Source organism: Phoca vitulina, unplaced genomic scaffold, assembly GCF_004348235.1.
Source record: "Phoca vitulina isolate PV1807 unplaced genomic scaffold, GSC_HSeal_1.0 scaffold16, whole genome shotgun sequence".
Taxonomy (NCBI): domain Eukaryota; kingdom Metazoa; phylum Chordata; class Mammalia; order Carnivora; family Phocidae; genus Phoca; species Phoca vitulina.
In genome coordinates, this window is record NW_022589719.1 from 23,898,335 (window position 1) to 23,921,381 (window position 23,047).

General features: G+C 47.5%; 1 protein-coding gene across 1 annotated transcript in view; it reads right to left on the reverse strand.

The window, feature by feature from the left end:
• LRP4 (LDL receptor related protein 4) overlaps positions 1 to 14,479 on the reverse strand; it is a 51,341-nt gene extending 36,862 nt beyond the window's left edge. Inside the window, exons 1-2 of the mRNA XM_032414049.1 lie at positions 14,251 to 14,479; positions 785 to 931 (exon numbers count right to left, since the gene is read on the reverse strand). Coding sequence (XP_032269940.1) covers positions 785 to 931; positions 14,251 to 14,302 — 199 coding nt within the window. The 5' untranslated portion in view covers positions 14,303 to 14,479. The remainder of the gene's footprint in view (positions 1 to 784; positions 932 to 14,250) is intronic.
• Positions 14,480 to 23,047: the final 8,568 nt, after the last annotated feature.

The window sequence follows — 23,047 nt, forward strand, 5'->3', positions numbered from 1 at the left end:
AGGGAGGGTATGTGTTCTGGTAAGCGCTGTGAATTGTGCAAGACTGTTGAATCTCAGATCTGTACCTCTGAAACAAATAATGCAATATATGTTAAGAAAGAAAAAAAGAAGAAGAATGTAGCAGGAGGGGAAGAATGAAGGGGGGGAAATCGGAGGGGGAGAAGAACCATGAGAGACGATGGACTCTGAAAAACAAACTGAGGGTTCTAGAGGGGAGGGGGTTGGGAGGATGGGTTAGCCTGGTGATGGGTATTGAGGAGGGCACGTTCTGCATGGAGCACTGGGTGTTATGCACAAACAATGAATCATGGAACACTATATCTAAAACTAATGATGTAATGTATGGGGATTAACATAACAATAAAAAAAAAAATTAAAAAAATAAATAAATAAAAAATGCACAAATACGCAGTACAAATATACAAACATATATATACAAATATATATATACAAATATATATTCACATAAATACGGAGAGATCTATTTAAAGAGACTGCCTACAGTTTTCAAGGGTGTTTTCTTCCACACTTGTCACAGTTTATTGGTCATATCCGCATGGAAAATATAGGAAAGACAGGAGGATTGGAGCCATATATACTGTGAAGAAGCCACCCATCTGTCAATATCTGTCACCCTCACAGGAGTCCAATGTGCTGAGTCTGACACAGCCAGTGGACAGAACACTCCCTTACACCCTCATCCCTGGGTTCTCCTTCTAAGGCTTTCCGCCGCTGCCTGGGGAGTGGGGGCTGGAGGTGCCTGGTGGGGGAGGGAGGCGCTTACTACAGCCGTCCTCATCGCTGTGGTCCCCGCAGTCGTTGTCCCCGTCACACTGCCACTGCGCAGGGATGCAGGTACACTCGCCGAGGGCGCTCACTGCACACGTGAAGTGGCTCCGACCACAAGCACACTCGGGGCTGCTGGCCAGGCCTGGGCAGAGGGGAAAGGAACCAGTGAGGGCTCGGCTCCTGCCTAACCAAAGCGCATTCCAGAGAGTAAAGCAGAGGAGCCTAGTCTAGTGGTCAGGGAGCCACAGTGATACCACGGGGAGATGCAGACCATGCAATCATGCCTTCCCCCTTCCTCCAATGCACAAATGGTCAAGAAGATAATCTGTGGCTCTGGATTCATAAGCAGTCCAGGTACCCCTTCTATGATCGGGGCTTTTGGCCCAGTACCCCCAAGAGACCGGAGATAAACAATGCCACTCAGAGAGACGGTGCTCTTGGGAAAAAGGAGCAGGGGGACAGAAAGGGTGATGCAGAGAGAAACTCAGTACCCTTCCCTCCAAAGCTATGTTGAAATATGGATGCTTTTGCCTCTGGCCAGGACCAGACCCTTGGTTGTTGGCCAGGGAGGGCAAGAAATAGTGGAATTAAAATGCCGGAGCCCCTTTTGGAATAAGGAATCCATACAGGGGACCAGGAAGCAGCACAGGCTGTTGTGAGTCTCCCGATCAGAGGTTAGAACTCACCTTTGAGGAGGGTGACCAGGAGAAGCAGAGTCCCAGGGGGAGGGGACCAGGGCAGAGTGACTGGGACCAGTCAGAGCCTTCTTGTCTGTGGGACAGGCCACAGCCCGGAGGAAGGATGGCAGAAGCAGCCCCTCCCCCAGCCTCCCCAGCACGCAGCTGGGCTTCCCTATTGAGCTTGGAGCTATCTGCCTGGCCAAGTCCCATGACCGGCTGCTGTGCCCCCTCCCCAGCGTGCCCAGCAGGATGCCCTGGGATGGCGTGTGAATGGCTCAGTGCCCCTGCTCCAGCCTCAGCTGGAACAAAGGGTTCTGCCAGGGTCACTCTCCCCCCCCCCTGCATTCATCTAACCCGCTGGGCTGCTGCAGCTGGGAAAGAAGGGGGCCACCGCTCATTGCTCATCTCTCCCCCTTGCTTTCTTCTCCCCTTCCTCCCCTTAGCTGGGCCTTGCCCTCAGGCTGGGCTGGAACAGGGAAGGAATTAAGGCCCAGAATGAAAGGGTGTACTGCTATCCCCTCCAAAAGCAAGGAGAGAGCCTTGAAGCTGTCCCTCTCCACTTGAACCCCCAAAGGTAAGTGTGAGCATAAGGCATGGATTCCTATCCTAATCTGCAGATAGATGGCTGGATGGCTGGATAGATGGCTGGATGGCTGGATAGACGGATGGATGGATGGATGGATGGATGGATGGATGGATGGCTGGCTGGCTGGCTGGCTGGCCGGCCAGCATTTGGGATCAGTGAACCACTGAAACTATAGGCAAAATGTACATTTCTGGAGTAAAGGACCACAAATTTCACCAGATCCTCAACTGAGACCTCGCCTTCCCCTTCCATAAGCGAAGGCAATCAGCTGCCCTAGAAAAGATGCTGGATTTCCTGTGGAAACCAAAGGAATCGTTTTGAGAGGTGCAGCATCTCTACACTTCAGAGGAAGGCTTTACTCCGAGCCCAGGGCTCCTGCCCGTCCAGGTCTGTCTGCACGTGCAGGACAGAGGATTCTTCCCCAGGGAAGCACTGAAGACCCATCTGTCCCAGCCCCTGCCCCAGCCCCGTCCTTTTGGGCCTATTCAGAGAGCATGGAGAAGGGAATGGGCTTTTTTCACTCAGACCCTGAGCAACTTTTGTGACCAGGTCATCACAGCTATGGGTACTACTTTAAGGAACTCTGGCTGGATGAAACAGCAAAGACTAAATATTCCAAAGGACTCCATTCAATGGGCTTCCCAGCATGCAGATCCCCTTCACAGGGAGGAATGGTGAAGAGGAAAGATAAGACTAACTCAGTGGTTCTCAATCAGGGATGGTTTGTCCCCCAGGGGGACATCTGGCAATGTGTGACATTTTTGGTTGTCATGACTGGGGGTACTTCGGGCATCTAATGGGTAGAAGCCAGGGATGCTGCTGGACATCCTACAATGTACAGGGCAGGCCCCCACAACAAAGAAATTCTCCAGCCCCAAATGTCAAGAGAGGTCGAGAACACAGCAGGGAGCAAGAATTCACGTTGGGTGAAGGGGGTGACAACACCAGAGAGGAAGAAGGGAGGTTTGGAGGAACAGGAGAGGAAAGCAGGAGAGGTGCCCTGGACCGGAGCAGACAGACTGGGCTCCCCTGACCAGCTGTGTGACCTTGTACAAGTCGCTTGGCTCCCTGAGCTTCTGCTTCCTTGTTTGTGAAAAGCCACATGGATTGGACCAGAAGGTCAACGTGGACGAACCTAACCTCGTGCCTTGGCACACCGAAGATGTTCAGTAAATACAGGCTGGGGCCGTGGACTGTTGTGGATGCAGGGACTAAATTTTTCCCAAAGCACCAGGATTAGGAGAGCAAGAACAGCAGGATTGCGGTGCTGCTTGCAAGTTAAAAAATATTACCGAAGGTAGAGGAGCCTTCAGTCCCTGGCTGATTTTCTTTTTTTTAGGGCCCCACCTCCTGCCTTTGGCTGCACAATAAAAGAAGTCCCGATTTCCCGCAGCAGACTTCAGGAACAAAGCATTCCATCGGGTGGGCACCGAGTTAGTTGCAGGCGGCCCAAGAGTCCCGGCTTCCTGCCTGGCATAGCAGCCGTCATCAGGCAAACCCTGCGCTTGGGCTTTCCTACGGTAAACAGACACATTATACTCCAAAAAGCCAGCTCTCTGGACAACCACTGCCCCTCTGGGATCCCCAGAGGTAGAATTCTGCCTTTTCACACAAGTCCTGGCTGCGATCAGAAAGGACAGCTTTTAACCCTTTTGAACAAAACGAGGGAAGAAAGGAAACAGATGAGGGCGGGTGGCACGCTCAGCCTTCACTTTGGAAAGTGGTTAAGTTAGAGTACTCAGCTATGCTCTTGGCCTTGAAAGCTATTTGTCAGCCACGCTCTGTTCAGCCTCCAGGGGCTTGGGCCTTTTTGACCTAAAGCAATTCAACAACAGAAAAGATCTCTCCCCAAAATGTTCCCTACCCTTGACAGGCAAGTCATCCAGTTTTGGGGGATACATGGGAATGGGCTCATAGGGTCTTCCTGGGAGGTTAACCAAAATCCCACCACTTACACCTTGCCTCCTTTGCCTCAGCCACCTACCCAATTCCTCACGGCTTTGTTTTGAAGGAAAGAAGGGCAACATCCATTTGGTGGTATACCAGATGTCTGTGGAACGTTGTAGTAAAGAGCATAGGTTCTGGAGTCAGAGACTGGAGCTCAAGTCCTGATTCTACCACCAACTCTACAACTTTGAGCAAGTTGATTAAGGTCTCTGAGCCTCAGTTTCCTCATCTATAAAATGCAAATCCATGTAAACTGCTGGAGAGACTGGAGTTCAAGTCCTGGTTCTACCACCAACTCTACAACTTTGAGCAAGTTGATTAAGGTCTCTGAGCCTCAGTTTCCTCATCTATAAAATGCGAATCCATGTAAATGCTTAGCACAGGACCAGCGCATGGCAAAAGCTTTATAATAATACAACCATAATATTTACTGAGGATGTACTTACCAGGTGCCCTTCAGATACTTTTCTAAGTGCTTTTCTTATGTTACATCATTGAATGCTCTCAACAACCCTGGGAGGTGACACTGCTATTATTGTCACCACTTTACAAAAGTTGAAGACACTGAGACACAGAGAGATGAAGTCTGTTGCTAGGTCACACAGGTACTAACTAAGGATTGAAGCCAGCATTCACACCCAGGCAGATTGATCCCAGAGCCTCTGCTCTTAATCACTTCATTACACTGCCTCCCAAAGAGTGGTATCGCTATTATGAGAATTTCCAAAAAGGGGAGGTCAAAAAGGGGAGTTTACAACACTGAGACTCCTGGATCCCTCTCCTTTATGCATTCTCCATTAGCAAATACACAGTGAGTTTGTGGATCTCAGGCAGTAACCTCTCCTTCTGGTTACTGCTCAGACTAAAGACCAATGTCTCTTGCCCTAAGGTAAAGTAGTGAAGCAGGGACAGTCTGGAGCCCCAGCCCTTTGAACAAGGGCCTCTGTGTTGTGTTGGTCCAGAAAGGAACAGGGCTTCTGACAACAAATAATAATGTTTTGCAGTAACTCTTTAAAGAGTTTGCAAGCTAATTTTGCATGCACACTTTCATTCACCTTTAATCATTACAACAACCCTCATTACTTACTGCAGTCCCCACTTAATAGGTAAGGTCATCTGCTTTGGCCAAGGTCATGGGGTCAGTAGGAGAGCCAGGATGGCAGCCCCATTCTGCCCCTTAGACCAGTATTCTTCTCCTAATGCGATCTCAGAATCTGGATTTGCAACAAGCTTCCCAGAGGACACTGATGCATACTCAAGGTTAGAGAGGCACCGCTCTCTACCATCCCAGAGAATGCTCAGCTGAAGGGGGGACCACACCTGTCACTTAGAGGCCCACGGTGGACAGTGGCTGTACACAGCTACAGAGCAGCTTTTTCAAGTTGAACCAGGAATGAGAAGGCTTAAGGAGTGTCCTGTGAGTGCTGGGATCAGACGGCTACCAGAGGGGAAGGGATTACAACAGAAAGGGAGGAACCATCATCACTCATATCAAGGGTTTTTGTAACACACCAAAGCTCTCCTCTCTCCTCCTGCCCACTGTTGGCAATGATGAGGATATTAACCTCATTTAATAAGGATAAATTATGTGAAATGAAATAAACTACATCCAGGCCAACCAAGGGACAGATCCACTGATTTCAGCCCTTTGGGCAGCCTAAGCAGCCAGTGTCTCTCACTGAAAGGGTTACCCATGGAGCAAGACAAAACTCGTAACTAAAAGGAGTGGCAGCAAGGAGCCATGTGGCAATGGATTTCACCTCATCCATAAGATACCTGGAATCGGGAGAGCCCTGGGCACCTATAAACAGCCCCTGTTCCAAAGGACAGAGCTTGCTTAGAAAACATCAGAGCCAACACCAAGAAAGGTAAATGGTGGGCAGAAGGAGGCCAGGAAGTGCACCCTTTCCTGATGCTGCCCTACCTGGACCCATGAGGCCCCAGATGAACTGAAAGCCCCTGGTCTGTGCTCCAGAGGCCCTCTGTTTCTCCTCAGCATTTAGCCCGCTGTGGGATCACTGTTCACTTAACAGACCATAAGCCTCCTGGCCGTTGGGAGTTGTATGACACAGAGTTTTTGCCTTGTATTCACAGTGCACGGTTCAATGCTTGGTATGTAGTAGTTGATCAATACAAGTTTGTAAAATGAAGGAATGAATGCTATATTCAGGTAGAGTCTTGTGCATGTTGGAGTCAAAGGAAAAGAGAGGCCCAGAGTATCAGAAATAAAAGTAGTGGGGTGCCTGGGTGGCTCAGTCGTTAAGCGCCTGCCTTCGGCTCAGGTCATGATCCCAGGGTCCTGGGATCGAGCCCTGCATTGGGCTCCCTGATCTGTGGAGAGCCTGCTTCTCCCTCTCCCACTCCTCCTGCTTGTGTTCCCTCTCTCGCTGTCTCTCTCTCTGTCAAATAAATAAAATCTTAAAAAAAAAAAGAAAGAAAGAAAAGTAGTTATTTCCTACCTAATCTGTACGGAAGAAAACAGGAATCTTCTTTTTAAGGGGGGTATCCTGGTCCTATCCAGTTCCAGACCACTCCCTTCTCCTTCAAGAGTTCCTTTTGCTCGCTGGATTGGCAGGCTGTGATACTGACATGCTATGATTCTACTTATTTCTGTCCCTAAATCCTTAGAGGCCAGCCTCACCTGGTGTGAAAAATCTACCAGGTGAAGTCATCTCCTAGGGGGCCGCCTCAGGGAGGGGCAGCTTCAGACACATGATTACTGGTCCCATCAAGTTCAGTCCTCTCTTGCCATTCTTAACCATGGAAAAGAAGTTCGTAATGGTCAACCTCCAAAGTTATGAGGCAGGGGAGCATAATGTTAAGAGCATGGGAACAAAACTAAGCTAGTTCCTGGCTGTCTGCCCCTGGGCATATTATTTAAATCTCTTTATACCCTAGTTGCTCATCAGGAAAATCAGGATAAGCATAGCCCCTACCTCACATGGACGTTATTAGAATTAAATTAGTTAATTCATAAAAAGCACTTAGCATAATGCCTGGCACATCCTAGGCTCTCAGTGAACAACAGCTCTTGCTATTACTATGATAGAATTTGACTCACCCAGAACCGTCTTATCCAGCCACCCCATGACTATTAAGCCCTGCTATTTCAGGGCTCAAGGTATCTAAAAACCTTACTGTGGGCCAAGCTGCAGTGCCCCCCTCCATGGGTTAAGCTGGTGGCATGAATGACCACAGGAAGAGGGGGACGAGGGTACTGTGGCAAGAGTCCTGCATCCGTGCCTTTCTGTGGAGGAGCTCCAGGCTCATAGTATCCTTCCTTGCCTCGTTTATCAACAAATTCCTAGGAGGCAAGTATAGAAAAGAGCATTCAGAACCTAAATCACAGAGCAATTCAGAATTGGATTAGCCTCCTCTATTGTAAAATGGGGGTAATAATAGTACTTCTCTCACAGGGTTGCTGGGCTGTTTAAATGAAATAATACATACGAAGTACACGGTAAGGAGCTATTACTGTTGTTGTTATTAATCCCCATCATCTTCACCTAGATATGTCCTCTCTCTCAACCCAGTAACGTAGCTATGATACTAGGCTGTCTCCATGCAGGTCCTCAAAAGTCTACTTACCCTGCCCAGCAGCTCAGTCAACAGATTTCACAAATCCAACAGGGCTTGAATGTGGCTGTGCTCTGCGAGGGGCTGCTCAAAATACTGCTTTCCTCTCCCCCGACCTCTCAAAACACAAGGTCCACACAGTAATACATGGCTTCACAAAAGCAACAAACCTCATCTCTCCTCCTGGGAGCTTTTTAAAGCCTCGCTCTGGGGCACCTGGGCAGCTCAGTTGGTTAAGCCTCTGACTCTCGATTTCGGCTCAGGTCATGATCTCAGGGTTGTGAGATCGAGCCCGGTGTCGGGCTCCATGCTGGGCGTGGAGCCTGCTTGAGATTCTCTCTCTCCCTCTGCTTCTGCCCCCACCTCTAAATAAATAAATAAAGCCTTCCTCTGTCAAGAGCATGGAGAAGCTATTCTTCTTGTATCGAGAATCCATGAGAGGATGAAGACTGAAAACAGAGAGGGGAAGTCAATCTAAGACATAATATAGATAGTCCCAACCTAGATCTTTCGTTATAGCTTGGATATAAAATATTCCACACTAAGGGGCTGTATGGGTTAGAGGCTTAAAAGCTTAGGCTCTGGGTTCAAATCCTGGGCCAGTTCCTCACTAGCTGTGTGACAAACTGCTCTGAGCCTTAGTTTCTTATCTGTAAGACAGGAACCTAACAGTACCTACTTCATCAGGACACTGTGAGCAGTAAATGTGGTAATACGCCATAAATACCCCAGTGCCAGGGAGGTAGCAAAAGATTTTAAAATGTTAACTGCCCCGGAAGTAACTCTATATTATTTAGACCACATGTCCCAGTTTGTGATGTAAAAAATGGTTACCATCGATGCTTCCCAGAAGAGCAGAAATTCTTATTTGGGGGAGATGCGTATTAGAACCATTTGCTTTTACCCCCTCTCTGAACCTGTAGTTGAAATTTCTTGTTTAAACTGCCTGAGGAGTGGGAGGGTTGGGGGACTGGAGAGAGGAGGAAAGAACTCCCTTTTCTTATTTGCTAGGCTTATGGATATTATAACCTCGCGTCTGTGTTTGGTCACCAGAAGGGTGTAGTTGACCCAACAGAGAAACTATCTCTTGTCCTCATTCATGCCTAAAAGGTGGTGGCAGGCAGGCTCCCAAGGCTGAGGCCAACCAAAGGTACATTTGGAGTGCCTCTCCCACCCCCGCCCTGTAGTCCTGGCAGGAAATGGAGCTGCTGAGCGTGGAGAGGCATTTATGATCTCCAAGCTTTATTTCACGTGCTGATCAGGTGTCCTTCCCAGTATCCTACTCAGTACCTGCCTGAGCCTACACCCCGACAGGAGGAGGGTCCCTCTCCTCCAAAAAGACTCTGCCCTGAGCCCAGAGCCTCCCCACCCCAGAAAACCTCTGCTGATAAATTATGCAGCAGCACCTTTGTGTTGCTGCCTCCCAGCCAGATGGGAGGTTTGCTCCCAGTCTTTTGTCTCCGGCTTTGCTCCCAGCTCAGATCCTTGGCTCCGCACAGAGGTGAGGGGGTAGCTCCCATAGGCCAAGTCAGGGCTTGCAGCAAGTCCCAGCAAGGCTTTCCCCAGCTGGGTCTCAGGCAGAGCCCTGCCCTGCCTCACTCTGACCTGAATGAGCAGGGGAATGAGTGTTAGGGACGCTTATAGTCAATCCACTCAGCTACGGGAATGCCTAAGTGCAGTGAAAGAATGAAGTTTGCTCGGAAGGGCGTAAAGAGGTGCCCAAGGGCACCTAAGATGTTTGCTTCTTGCTAAATCAAAAATGCAGAACAGAAAATGGAGTCAACCGACCGCCAGGAAGGCCAGAGAATCAGCTCTTCTTACCGGCTGCTCTTGGTTACGGTCAACTTTCTGCAGCCCCCAAAAACATCACATCACTGGCACCAACTTAAAAGGAAGAAACAAAGAGACAACAGGGGTCAAACTTTGGGGTGGAGGAGCTGGGGGCTGGGGGTGGGGGTGAGTCATGGGCTTGAGACCCACATCAATCATCCCTGCACACTGACAGGATTCCTGATTGAAGACGGTAGTCATGAAGAAAGGCGGCGCTGCAATAGCCCAGCCCCCAAATTGGGGCAATTACTACCTTATGAGCTCTGGGGACTGACTCCTTTCCCAGGCCAGTGGGAGGGAGAGCTTGGAATTCTAAACTGTTCCAGCTACAAGAGACCTCAGCCAACACCTCTCACCCCAGGTCACGGCATCCTTAGAGTGAGATCCCTGGCCTCATCCCTGACCACAGAGCTTTTAACAAGGAAGCTCCCAGAGGAAAACCCCATCTCCCAGGACCTCTCCCAGGAGAACTAAGGTGGTGTGGGCTCCCTAGACTCATGGTATAGCTTAACAGATCTCCTTTCTGGAAGTATGGGCAGGAGGGAAACTCTGCTTAGGTTTCATTAGGTTTTCAAGGTGGGGTGGGAAGAAGGGGCAAGATCTTTAAAAGAGAAAAGCAAAAAAACAGCTGAAATGAATGAAGGGCTGACCTTCCATTTTAGCGCATGACACTACAGTATAACGATTTGTTTACCTGGCTCCCATAGTCCAAAGGTAAGAACCATCTTTAATCTACTTAGGCAACCTTGCTAACAAACAGCTAACATTTATCCAAGCCTGCAGTAACGGAGTAGCCTGTGTTGAATGGTTTGAATATACTATTATCTCATTTAATTTTTAGAATATTCTCACATGATAATTTATTACTACTCCAGCTCTCCCCTCATTTACAGATAAGAATCCTGAAGTTCAGGGAGATTAAGTGTTTTGCACAGAGTCACAAGAAGTGCCCAAGCCAAGATTCAAACCCAGGGATGCCTGTGCTGCTTAATCACCAAGCTATATACGTGGTGGTTAAGATTAGTACTTGGCAAATGTGTGTTTGCTGAATGAATGAACAAATGAATGGGTGCAGCGCCCAATTTAGGGAATGCTCCTGAGTGTATCTGGGAGAAAGAACCTGACCCTGTCAGCTCTAAGCTGGATAGAGAGCAGCAAGCACAGGCATTCATCAGAGCTATTTATAGGGCCAAACTCGGGCCCTGCCAACCAGCCAGTCCAGCCAGCCAGTCCTTAGGAAGTCTTTCCTGGGACACAGAATCCCACCATGCTGAGAAGGGGAGAAGGACTTCCCCTGCTGAAGATGAGATGGTAATCCAGACACAGTCTGGGGCCCAGATGCTCCATGCCTAGGCAACTATGGCAAAACTTGTGGTTAGGCTTCATCAAGGAATGTAGAGATTGTGGCTGGAACAGGCTCTAACAGACTTACTCAACCAAGGGCATGGAACTGTCTCATAATTATGAGATGTGCCCAATCATTAAAAAAAGACAAGTCTTCTTCTTAAAGTAGTCCCTGAAATTCCCTATCCAGGAAGCCCCTGGTATTGACCTCCTCTTCAAAGGAGAAGCAACATAGCCAATCCTTCCTATTTTTCCTCTTCTTAGGGATCAAGATTATCAGCGAATCAGTAGAAAGAGTGAACAAAGACCTATAAAATACCCTGTCCTCTGTGACCTTCTGTGTTCTTTGCCGGCCCAGAAGATGGACATGCCCAACGTGTTCTGTATCAGACATAGCCAGACTGGTTCCCTTGCACCTGTCATTCTTAATGCCATGTGCCAGTCCCAAAGATGTTATCTGATATTCAAGAGGGGACAGAAGAGGAAATCCAAAATCAGTGACAAGCCAAGCATCTTTCACAAGTCCAACAAGATCAGGGACAAGGTCAATCAAGCACCATGACAACAGCCAGATGGAAAGGAGATCAGTCTCAGCTCTACTCTTTTGCACTCAACCTCAGAAACAGCCTTCTATCTACTTAAGCACCTGGGCAGAATTTTCAACTTTTTGCTTATCTGGAAGAGATCTCCAAGACAAACATGGTTTCTACTCTTCCAATGGTGGTAGACTGTCTGAGGCCTCACCTCAACCCTCAGGAGAAAGATACCCAGGGCTGTCAACAGCAATCAAGTTTCCTAACAAAATCTTTAAGGTTGGAGTGTTATGTAGGTTCAGGCCAAACACATAGGATCTAGGAAAAACCCACAGGACTAGCAGCATCCAACTAAGCACCTTAAACCTTAGTGTATTGCATCCATACTATAAAACACTGTCTTCTCCATGAGCCCCTGGAACATAGTGTTAGGGACCTTCTTGGTGATATTTCTGGTTGAGCAATTGCTCAGTCTCATTGGTGAACCATGAATCTGTCCTTTCCCCCACCCCCCAGACCTCCAAGGATGGTTCAGTATCACATTAGGGGAAGTTTAGATCTTCCTGCCCCTGAGTGTCCTTACACACGCACACAGAAAGTCTCCCATGCTCAGAAGTATCTATTAAACTTTTTGTCCTCAGGGCACCTGGGTGGCTCAGTGGGTTAAGGGTCTGCCTTCAGCTCAGGTCATGATCTCAGGGTCCTGGGATAGGCCCAGCGAGGGGCTCCCTGCTCAGCACGGAGCCTGCTTCTCCCTCTGCCTCTGCTCCTCCCCCTGCTTGTGCTCTCTCTCAAATAAATAAATAAAATCTTTAAAAAAAAAATAAAGTTTTTATCCTTAAAAAGAACCCAAAAGAGGGGCGCCTGGGTGGCTCAGTCAGTTAAGCGGCTGCCTTCGACTCGGGTCATGATCCCAGGGTCCTGGGATCGAGTCCCACATCGGGCTCCCTGCTCAGCGGAGAGCCTGCTTCTCCCTCTCCCTGCCTCTCTGCCTGCTTGTGCTTCTCTCTATCTCTCTGTCAAATAAATAAATAAAAAATCTTAAAAAAAAAAAAAAAGAACCCAAAAGAGTTATCAAGAAGCCCCCCATCCTTTCTCTGTGAAGCATTAAATATACACAACTTGCTGCCTCCATTCTCAGTGCAGATGTAGTATATGCAGTTTTGACAGCTCTGGAGCATTAAAATCCTCTTGGCCAGTCTCAGCCCGGAACCTTCCGGCTCCCCTTTCACTAGGGCAGAAGGCGACAATCTCCTCTCTGGTTTTGTTGGTATCCGTTTTAGCCTTTTTTTTTTTTTTTTCCCTTTTTTCCCAGTGCCGTGCCATTTCCCTTGATCTTTTTCAAAACTTCCTCCAGGGGGCCGAGAGGAAAGTTCCATCCCCTTCTCTTGCAGCCCGAAGGGGGAAACCCCCCAAAAAGCATAGCTGTCCCTTTAAGGGGCCCATGTGGTGGGAAGAGCAGCTACATTCCTACCCCAGTAGGGCCGCTGTCCCGACACGCCAAAGAGGCTACAAATAACCTTCTAGGAGAGAGCCCGGGAGGGGGAGAGCACAGTGCGAGGAGGAACGTGGCTCGGCCAGGCTACTACGCGGAGAGGAAGAGCGGAGAGAAAGAGCTCAGTCGGCGTTAGAGAGGGCATGGAAAAAGTCGTTTAAAACCCACGGGTAGTTTAAATAACAGACACGAGAACTCTGTTCTGGATTTGGGAGGTAAACCAATCTTTAAAACGAGTGCCCAGGCATCTCCACGCCCTGCCAGGCAAGTTCCGAAATCTGCACTATTTCCACACGAGCTCCCGCACGCTAAAGAAAGAACCGGTGCAAGCCAGGCCCAGGGTCTAGAGACCCCTCCGTTCCGAACCCCACCCCCTCCTCCGGGCTGCGAGAATGAGAAGATTCGGATCTCACCCCCCCCCCCCCCCCCCCCGGCTGAATCGGGTTGGGGTTCAGAGATCAAAGTTCTTTGATCTTTGGGCACAAACTAGAGGAAGCTGCTAAATCACGGGGTACACCCTCGGTGCTAGGCGACTGTGGAGAAACAGATTCCACTGGAGCCCTAATCACACACAACAGTTGCGTACGGGCACCAAACTAGTTATTAATAAGGAGCAGATGAAGCAGCAGTTCTGCTGCCATCCGTCCAGCTCCCCCGAGGGTCACCGCGCGGACCCGGAGGCTGCCTTCTGATGTTCGGCGATACCCGCCCCCCCGCCCCCCCACCCCCCGTAGGACGGGTCCGCGGGGGCCCTCCCGCCGTTTCTTCCCCATCCCCCCCCCCCGCCCCTTTCCGCCCCCCGCCCCCCCCCCCCCCCCCGCACCGGGAAGGATCCAGGGCAGGAAGCTGATTGGTCGCAGCCAGGAGAGGGAACCCAAAACACCACTAAGGGGTGATGCTGCGAGCAAGCAGTACCCAAAGACCCTCGGTGGGAGCAAGGTCTGGAGTCCGAGGAACTGTTCCCCGAGTAGGGGAATCCCCAGAACACAAGCATTCCGATTCCACTGGAGCCCCGCTCCGGGAATCCGCTCGAGATCCCCGGTCCCTGCAAAGAGGGCTTTTTACAATTTATGGTTTAGCGACCATCCTTCCCCGCCTCCCTTTCTTCGCACACATTCATTCGTACCAAGGACACAGAGACCCTGTCTTAACCTGAAAGGGAAGCAGCCCCCAGTTCTTCAAAGAGCGGCGAGGGAAGGCGAGCGGGCGCCTCGGATCTTCCCTGAGCCCGGCCCAGATCCGAGCCGGGGAGCTCCTCCACGGCCGCCTCTTTCAGGCTGGAAGAGCTGGGGGAGCTCCTGCTCCTCTCCTCTGCACGCACGCTCAGGGCTACTGCTTGGAGTGAGGGCGCGGGGTCTCAGGCCCCAGCCCGCGCCGCCCGGTTTTCGGGAGGTGAGTCGTGCTGCGGCCGGACCCACGGACAAACTTTCCCGGCGGGCCGGGCGGCGCGGGCACGGCGGCGCCGCTTACCGTGTGCGCAGAGCAGGGCGCCAAGCAGCAGCGCGCCCCACGGCCGCCTCATGGTGCCGCGGCCGCCGCCGGCGCTCCCTGTCGGCCGGGGGGTCCCACCGGCTCCCGCGGGACGGCGCGGCGGAGGGAGTCGGCGCAGGGTCCCGGAGGGGAAGCGTCCCGGTCCGCGGCGGCCGGCGCGTCCCGCAAGTCGCCGTCCGGCCGCTGCTGCCTCCAGTGCTGCCGGAGCCGAAGCCGCCCCGCCAGGGGACCGGGAGGGGGGTGTCCCGGGCCAGGCCGCCCCGCCCCCCGCGCCGCAGCCCCCGCCACCGCCACCGCGCCTGGTCCCGCCCCCAGCGCCGGGCCGGCCCCTTCCCGCCCTCGGCCCCCGCCCCCCGGTCCCCGGCCCCCACCCGCCAGCGCCTCTTGCACTGGCCCCGTTCTGCAGGCCGCCCCCACATTCCGAGTCCTCGAGAGAGCCCCCCTCCGTGTCCCCATTACTACTGCTCAAATGTCCCTAACTTAAAACATTATCCCAGCGGCAACTCTCTCGATCCCTCTCACTCTGTGCCAGAGAGGAGCACCCTGGCTGACCCAAGTCGCGGGGACGTGACCCCGGCCCCCCTACCAGCCCAAGTCCAGACTTTATTGATGTCTCAGAATACGCAAGGCTTGCTAATGCATAATCCTCCTAGGTCTTTATTAACATCAAACAAGGGACATCAGGGGGCCTGGAGTGCTGTATCTTAACTAGCATTCTCACTGTCAAAATTCCTTTTCTGAGATTTTCTTCTTGCTCCACCCCCACCCCGGTCTAGGCAGCGTTGTTCTAGGGCTAAATAATTCCACGACCTCCCCTTTTCATTTACTCATTTCCTGAGGTGGTTGTCTGGGTCCTGTCGCCCCAGCTCAGACGTCCAGAACTGATCCAGACATAGTTCCTCCTTGCTGTCTTTGTAAATCAGCGTTGTTAGCCTTTTCACCTTCTTTGACTTTCTGATCCTGGCAAGGAAGGAAGGGGGTAAGGAAGTAAGTCTTTATTTGTAGCTGCACTTTCCCAGAGACCGGAGCCTCCTCTAGGCTTCTGTCTGTAGGGCCTTAACAGCAGTATTTAACTTTCCGGTTACTGCAGAAAATTATAAACTCCTCGCTTGTCTTAGCTTCGTGGCCTATGCTCTCCCCAGAGTGTATTCATAATATGAGTTAATTTTGTTTTTTGGTTGAATCTTGTCTTGTTACTTTTGTCCAAGCCCCCAGCTTCCTTAGGGTCCTATTATCAGCTTTCCCTCCAAGCTGGTATGCTGACATTCCCTGGCTTTGGATCTTCTGCAATCTCATTAAACCGCTTTTCTCTTAGTAGTAAATAGAGTCAGGAAGACCCAAATACTCCACGTCAGCTGAGGGGAGAGCAATTTGGTATAGTGCAAAGTGGATATTAGGAGATTTCTCCAATGGCGAGGTTGACATTTCATCCTTGCTTGTTTTCAATGTTGCAAAGGCTTTCACTTCATATTATCATTTTTGGCCAAAGCTAACATGAACTTTGCAACAGCAACAACAACAACAACAACAAAAAGTGAAGTGTTAACTCCTTTAGCCAGTACTTCTCTATACTGTTCTGCCTGAAATTTTTACACAGATGAAATGTGGTTGAACCAGCATCACCATGGTAACTAATACGGAGGCATTTTCTCTGTGTGTAGTTCTTCTTGCTGACTGAAGGCGGCAGTCGAGTCAGGTCAGGATTACGTGATCGTACTGCTAGGAAAGACAGTCGACCTTGATGACCTCGGTCACCTTAGCCTAAAATCCAAGGAGAAAGAAGTGAAAAGAAGAAGCTGATTCTAACACCCATCTCCCCCACCCCCACAATGTTTGTGATGTGGCCTTGGTGGGTCTCAGGGTTTCGATACACGCTGTTTATGCCTTTTGACCTGTTGAGAAAGATCTTAACTATTCCGAGGACCATATTTTTTCCACATGAAAACTAAGGACATGTGGTATAATGAATACATTTGTCCCAAAAAATCCAGGACAGGCAGTCACCATACTTTCAATGTCAGGGGATTAAGAATTTATAAACATCTGTATGCGAAGGATAGGTTTCCTTCCAGAAGGCATGATTTATGTTGTTTTTCTGGGATTGAGGAGGAAGGGGGAGGCTGGCTGTCCCTGTCTGACTCAGGCTCAAGAGACTGCATTTTGTGTGTGCATCCCAAGGCCTCCTCCTCCGTGGTTCAGCACAGTTCTGGTGCACAGAGCCATCCCTGGTTGCTGTGAGTCATTGGGAATATCAATGGGTAGAAAGGAACTTCGTGCATAGTCCCTGCCTGGGTCACCCCCTAGGGTGAGTTAAGTCTTGGCTGTCAGAAACTGCTCTTATGCCAGGAGTGCTAAGCCATATTTATTTTTACCAGGCCTCTCAGACTTTCTTGTTTGGAGTGAGAGATCCTGAAAAGCATGCCAGAATGGGCTGTTTGTCTCCCTTTTATTGTCCTTTGGGACATGCCCCTAGAAAAGTTGTAGGGGACTGCCAATTCCAGAGGGGTCTCAGAGGCATTAGTATCCCCAGAAACACCACCCCTTCCTTCATCCTTCTAGAACAGACCAGGGAACTGAGTTTCCAAGATCAGAATTTGCCCTGAATTAGACCATCACTAATGGCCTTTTCAAAGGAAACACAGGGAGTGCTACAGAAACCAGATAGAAATGGGCACTATTTTGATCTGGTTGGGTTGGAAGAATTCTCTTATAACCTAGGCATCATTCAACAACCTGAATTTCTAGACATAATCCACCTGAAAGAGTAACAGGCCTGAAGTTTTACACTTTAAAACAGTGGTTCTCAATCAGGAGTGATTTTGCAGACCTGGGGCCATCCCAAGAGACAGTTTTGGGAGTAGGTGCTATTGGCAATGAATGGGTAGACTCCAAGGAAGCTGCTAAACATCCTCCCATGAGCAGGACATCCCTCCCCACAAAGAATGATATAACCAAGAATTATCCAGCTCCATATTTTAATAGTACTGAGGTTGAGAGACCCTGGTTTAAAAGATTAAGAACATGAGGGGCGCCTGGGTGACTCAGTCAGTTAAGCGTCTGACTCTCGATTTTGGCTCAGGTCATGATCTCAGGGTTGTGAGATCGAGCCCCGTGTCAGGCTCCAAGCTCAGCACAGAGTCTGCTTGAGATTCCCTCTCCCTCTCCCACTGCCCCTCCCACTCGAGCTCTCGCTCTCTCTCAAATAAATAAATAAATCTTAAAAAAAAAAAAAAAGATTAACGTAAGTCTACAAAGAATTGCTCCATCTACTCTCCAGAATCACTTTCTTGTTAACGCAGTGGGAGTGGAGGGAAAGAGTTCTTAAAGCTGTAGAAGGAAAAACAAGAAAAAGCACAGCTAAAGGAGCTAAAGGAGTCCTACACCTGCCACTTCTGCCTAGGGAGGCCTATTTCCAGTATTTGTTCACTTAGTAAGTATTTATTAATAACTTTTTTTTTTGAAGATTTTATTTATTTATTTGAGAGAGAGAATGAGATAGAGAGAGCATGAGAGGGGGGAGGGTCAGTGGGAGAAGCAGACTCCCTGCTGAGCAGGGAGCCCGATGTGGGACTCGATCCAGGGACTCCAGGATCATGACCTGAGCCGAAGGCAGTCGCTTAACCAACTGAGCCACCCAGGCGCCCCAGTAAGTATTTATTAAGGGCATATTATGTTCCAGGCAAGGCAGAGGCAGTGGTAAACAGATATATTGGGTTCCTGGAACTTACAGTCTGATGGTTGGGGTTGGGAGGGGACACAGGTATGCAGAGGCATTGAAAGAATGATTCCACAAATGAATTTAAAGCTATAAATGATAGGGACATTCAAGGAAAATTACTGAGTTCTATGAAAGGAGAGACTTGATTTAGATTTGGGGATTCAAGGAAGGCCTGTCAATGGCACTGACACTTAAGCCGAGTAAGAGTCATCAGGCTGGGAGTGGAGGCAGAAGGAATAGCATCTGCAAAGGCCCTGAGCCAGGAAAGAGTCCAGAGGATTTATGGGAAAGTATCATTAACTTTTAACAATGGATGCTTTTATCTAAGTCCAGGGGGCTACTACTGGGGAGTGGGGGAAAAATGAAAGTATAAGGAAAGAGTCTGATGGGCATTTTCTTTAATCACAAACCCTTCACCACCATTTCTAGTGCCAATACTTCTCATGTTCCAGTTCAGCAATGGTACTCACATCAGGGGCTGGGGTACAGTGGCTGATTCAGTTCCCTGGCCTAACTTGGGGCACACCCTGGAAAGCGAGACTTTCTAAGCACATTTTTATCTCCTGAAAGCTTGATATTCACACATCTGGCATATATAAGTAGAGCCTTTGCAGCAAATATTTCAGTATATCTTGTTTATTTCAGCAGCAAAGATAAATTTAGAATGGTGGATAAACAAATGGATCAATGAATAAACACTCATTTAATAACAAACATGAATCAAGCATCTATGGAAGTGGTCTGTTTTCACACTTGCCCTTCTATAATTCATTCTCTATATGTACAGCAACCAAAGTGACTTCTTAAGAAACATAAATCAGGTCATGTCCTTACTGGGCTTAAAACTTTCTGATGGTTTCCTATTGCACTTAGAATAATATCCATGCTTCTCATGTGGCCTTCAAGGTCCTTCATGACCTGGCCTCTGCCTATTACTTTGACCACTTCTCCCCTTATTCATTCTGGCTCTGGCTACACTGCTTTCCTTCAGCTCTGCAACATGCTAGCATTTCTTCCAATTTTTGCATGAGCTGCCTTCTTTACTTAGAATACTGTTTCCCCAGATCCTCCCATGGCTGGTCTCAGCTCAGCATCCCAGCCTCAGAGAAACCCCATCTTATCACCCTAAAGTTGCCTTGTTCTCTCTCACTGCCTTTATCCTACCTTATTTAGGTAGTTAGATAAGGTTTCCCAAGGTCATGGCATTTATCCTAGGTCTTATAGGATATGTAAGAGTCTACTATGCAGAAAATGTGGGAGAGGTACATTCTAGGCAGAAAGAAGAGCTTATACCAAAGCAAGGCGGTGGGAAAGAGCTCAGTATGTCTGGGAATAATGAGTAGGAAAGTATGGCTGGTACGTAGGGAAGAGTGAATGGCAAGGTGGCTGGAAAAGTAGGTTGGGATCAGATTGTGAAGAGATGTACATTGTCTGCATGTTTAGGAATTTTTCTTCATCCTAGTAATGGTGAGTCAGTCACACTTTTAAAGTAAGAAAGTAACGTGGTCAGATTTGAGTTTTAGAACAATAAACTCTTGTAACAATCTAGGGATGGCTTGGGGGGGAAAAATAGATGCAGAGACTGCAGCTTTTTGTCCTAAGAGTCTAAAGTTTGGGAAGTTCCAATTCATATCCTAAGTTTATTTAATGATTCCTAGTATATTCCCTCTCATCCTCCTGAACTAATCTCTTACCTTGTCCACATGCAGCATTATCTGTATGCCTTTTGTTGAGCTAGTTGCTTCTTTTTTTGGGCATTTCTTAACAAATGGTGATCTCTCACACACAGTATTTAGACCTAGGAAGGATATGCCAATGCTTTCTGTTTGATTTTTTTTTAAGTTTATTTATTTAAGTAAACTCCACCCAACATGGAGCTCGAACTCATGACCCCAAGATCAACAGTCGCATATTCTTCCAACTGAGCCAGCCAGGCGCCCCTCTATTTGATTTTTAATACCCTTCTCGATGATGTCTTGCATTTTGCTGGCCTTTTGTTTAATGAATTTATTTCATGAATTGGTTCCTAGAAGCAACCATAAATCCTGTGGATTGGATGGCCTTCATTTTCTAGGCTTTTAACCTAGAGGGGAAAATAAATCTATTTAACAAGCCTTTATTCTATTAGGCACTAGAAATTTAAAGATGAATGAACACTGCCTCTGCCTTCAAGGAACTCACAATCTAGTAGGAGAGTTCAAAAAAAATTTTTAATGACATAAATGCTTATCAAGGTGCATACTTGAGGACAGAGGAAGGCAGAGCTAATTTTTGTGGGCTACCAAGAAGGATCAGAAAATCTTTTTCCCTTTCAAACTATATGAAAGTATAATTCCCAACTCTTTCTACAGCATTTGAAAATATAACAAGAAGGTACAAGTCTGTAATCACGTTTGAGCTCTGGTTCAATTTAAGCCATGTCCTCTTAATCACTTTCTTGTAATGCATTAGTTATTTTTAACTGTCTAAGAGTTTGTGAACATTTCTTTTTTCTTTGCAAATTCTCCCAAATCGCTGGGCTGTTGGCCTGTGGCAGTTCAAAATGACTGGTCTGTAAATAGCGCTTTTTTTTACTTTAAACATGTTAATCCCATACACTGGCATCACACTTAGTTTCTGCTTTGCTTTTATGGAATATGAGTCTTTTAAGAAGAGCCCAGGAGCTCAGCATGAATTTCATGACCTGCATTTCTTAGTAGCTACTTTGCCTTTATCATCTTTTCTGCTTGATGAGTCGATAAAAGCTTGTCCTAGTTTCTTGAACCTATTTTGTAGCAATAATTCAGCCTGCATTTTTTTCTTTCCTTATTGTTTCCTTGAAGTTTAAAACTATTTAGTATCTTCACGTTTGCTTTCCTGGAGTGTTCAGTTTCAGGGAGAAATTTCTTCCCTATCAATCTCTTCATAGGTCCTCTTGCAGAGCCAGGGATGTCTATTAATTTTCTTCTTATAATTAGGAATTATAATCTGATAAACTGACATCTCCACATATCCTCTCTTGTGGGTGTTTTTCTGATTGCTTTGAGCTTGGTTTTTCTGTTCCTCATGTTGTGGCAATGACTTTAGCATCTCATGCCTTCCCTATGCTTTGATCAATTTCATATCACTTGCTTATATTCAGGATTATGGTGTTATCTTCTGACTTAGTTGTTTACCTGGATGATTATTTGTTTAGGTAACATTTTCAGAAATATGTTATAATAATTTAAGAATCTGAAAACCTATCTAAATTGAAAGCTGACATTTTTTTCTTTCCTTAACATTCAAGGGGGTCACAATTACACCTGTCTTTAACATTGCTTGTATATTTCCACTCTTCTTAAGACCCTTGTTGTGTATGTTTCACTAAAAAGTTTCCTCTGCCACTGAGGTGTGGCCAAAATCTGTTATCACTTACTCTGTGGCGGAAGACAAATCTAAAAGTAGCTGTTCCTTCTTGGGAAAAACAAATACTATTTGGAAGGTCATCACTTCTGCTTTAAAAGTATTTTAAAGAGAGGTGTCTGTGTGGCTCAATCAATTAAGCATCCAACTCTTGATCTCAGCATAGGTCTTGAGCTCAGGGTTGTGAGTTTAAACCTTGCATTGGGATCTATGCTGGCTGGGTGTGGAGCCTACTTAAAAAAAAAATATATATATATATATATATATATATTTTAAAGAATTTCAAGTCATTTATTGTTTGTTTTCAAATTATAATACATGCCTATTATAGAAAAATTTTGAGAATATATAAAAGTATAAAGAAGAAAAATGTAAGCAGTCAGTAATTTCCAACATCAGTAAGGCTACCTGTTATTTCTGTGCAACCTCAAATTTTCTTGAAGCCTTAGTCTAGCAACCTCCTACCCTTTTCTTCCTCAATAGACTGTTGAAGACATTAAGAGTGGAAGACTGACTTTAAATATAGGGGTCCTCAGGATTTTTATGGAAGGGATGGAGCTGTAGGAAAAAGCTACAAATTGCTCCAGAGATGACATCTTGTTCTTATTTAGCTTTCTTTGAGTCATTAACAGTCGGGCGCCACTGGTGCTGAAACTTATCATTATTATAACCACAAATGGGTTAATGCCCAAACAAAGCTATATTCTTGGGGCTGGTTCCCAGCTCCACCACACAGATCCCAGCAGCAGCACCCTCCAAGTCCTAGGATAATGCTCCACAAATAAGAGGATGTCAAATGTTCAGCCTGGACTTGAAATTCTCTTCTTTTATCTGGGAGCTTCCAGTTGCTGGCAGGGCAGAGCAAAAGTAAAAATAAATAAATAAAAACCAAGCCAACAAACCCTTAAAAAAGAGGCTGTGTGGTTTAGTGGTCAGACCACTAGCCTGGAGGTTGGGATAGCTGAGATCCAGTTGTAGCTCTCCCACCAACTGGCTGGATGATACTAGACAAGTCATTTTCCTGACCTGTTCCTCAGTTTCCCTGCTTAAAAAAAGGAAGTGCCTTAGAAAGTTTTTATGAGGACAAATAAAATGATCTGCAAATAGCTTCAGGTTGCTTGGAAATAAAATGAAATTGTAGGCCTTAATAATTACTATCCCATTACTTTATTAATGTAGTAATAAGCCACAGGTGTGAAAGTTATGAAACTTCCATACCCTCAAGCTGCACTGGGGTGGGGGTGGGGGCAGCAATGGGATGGGGCGAGAAGCAAGAATGGAGGAAGAAAAGGAGGAAGAAAGCAAATATTTTTATCAAATTTTCAGGACTTGACATTAAATACCAAATTAGTAAATTCATTACCTCGAGATAAATGCTGCTCCTAGTTTGGCTCTGTCCCTTTATCCTTACCACATCCAAACTCAGAGTGACTCATGGGAGCCTAGAAATAAGACATATACAATTTTAAGGGAAAGGGAGAATTAGGAGGTTTGAAGCTCCTGCGGGAGAAGACTAAGAATAGACAACTGACACAAAGAGAAGAAGCTCCTCTTTCCCTTTCCTCCCAGTGTAGGTGTCCACTAGTTTCACAGTCATGCCTCTAATAGCATGATTTTTCTTTTCTTCCTTCTTTCCTTCATTTCTTTTTTCCTTCCTGTCTTTCCTCCGTCTTT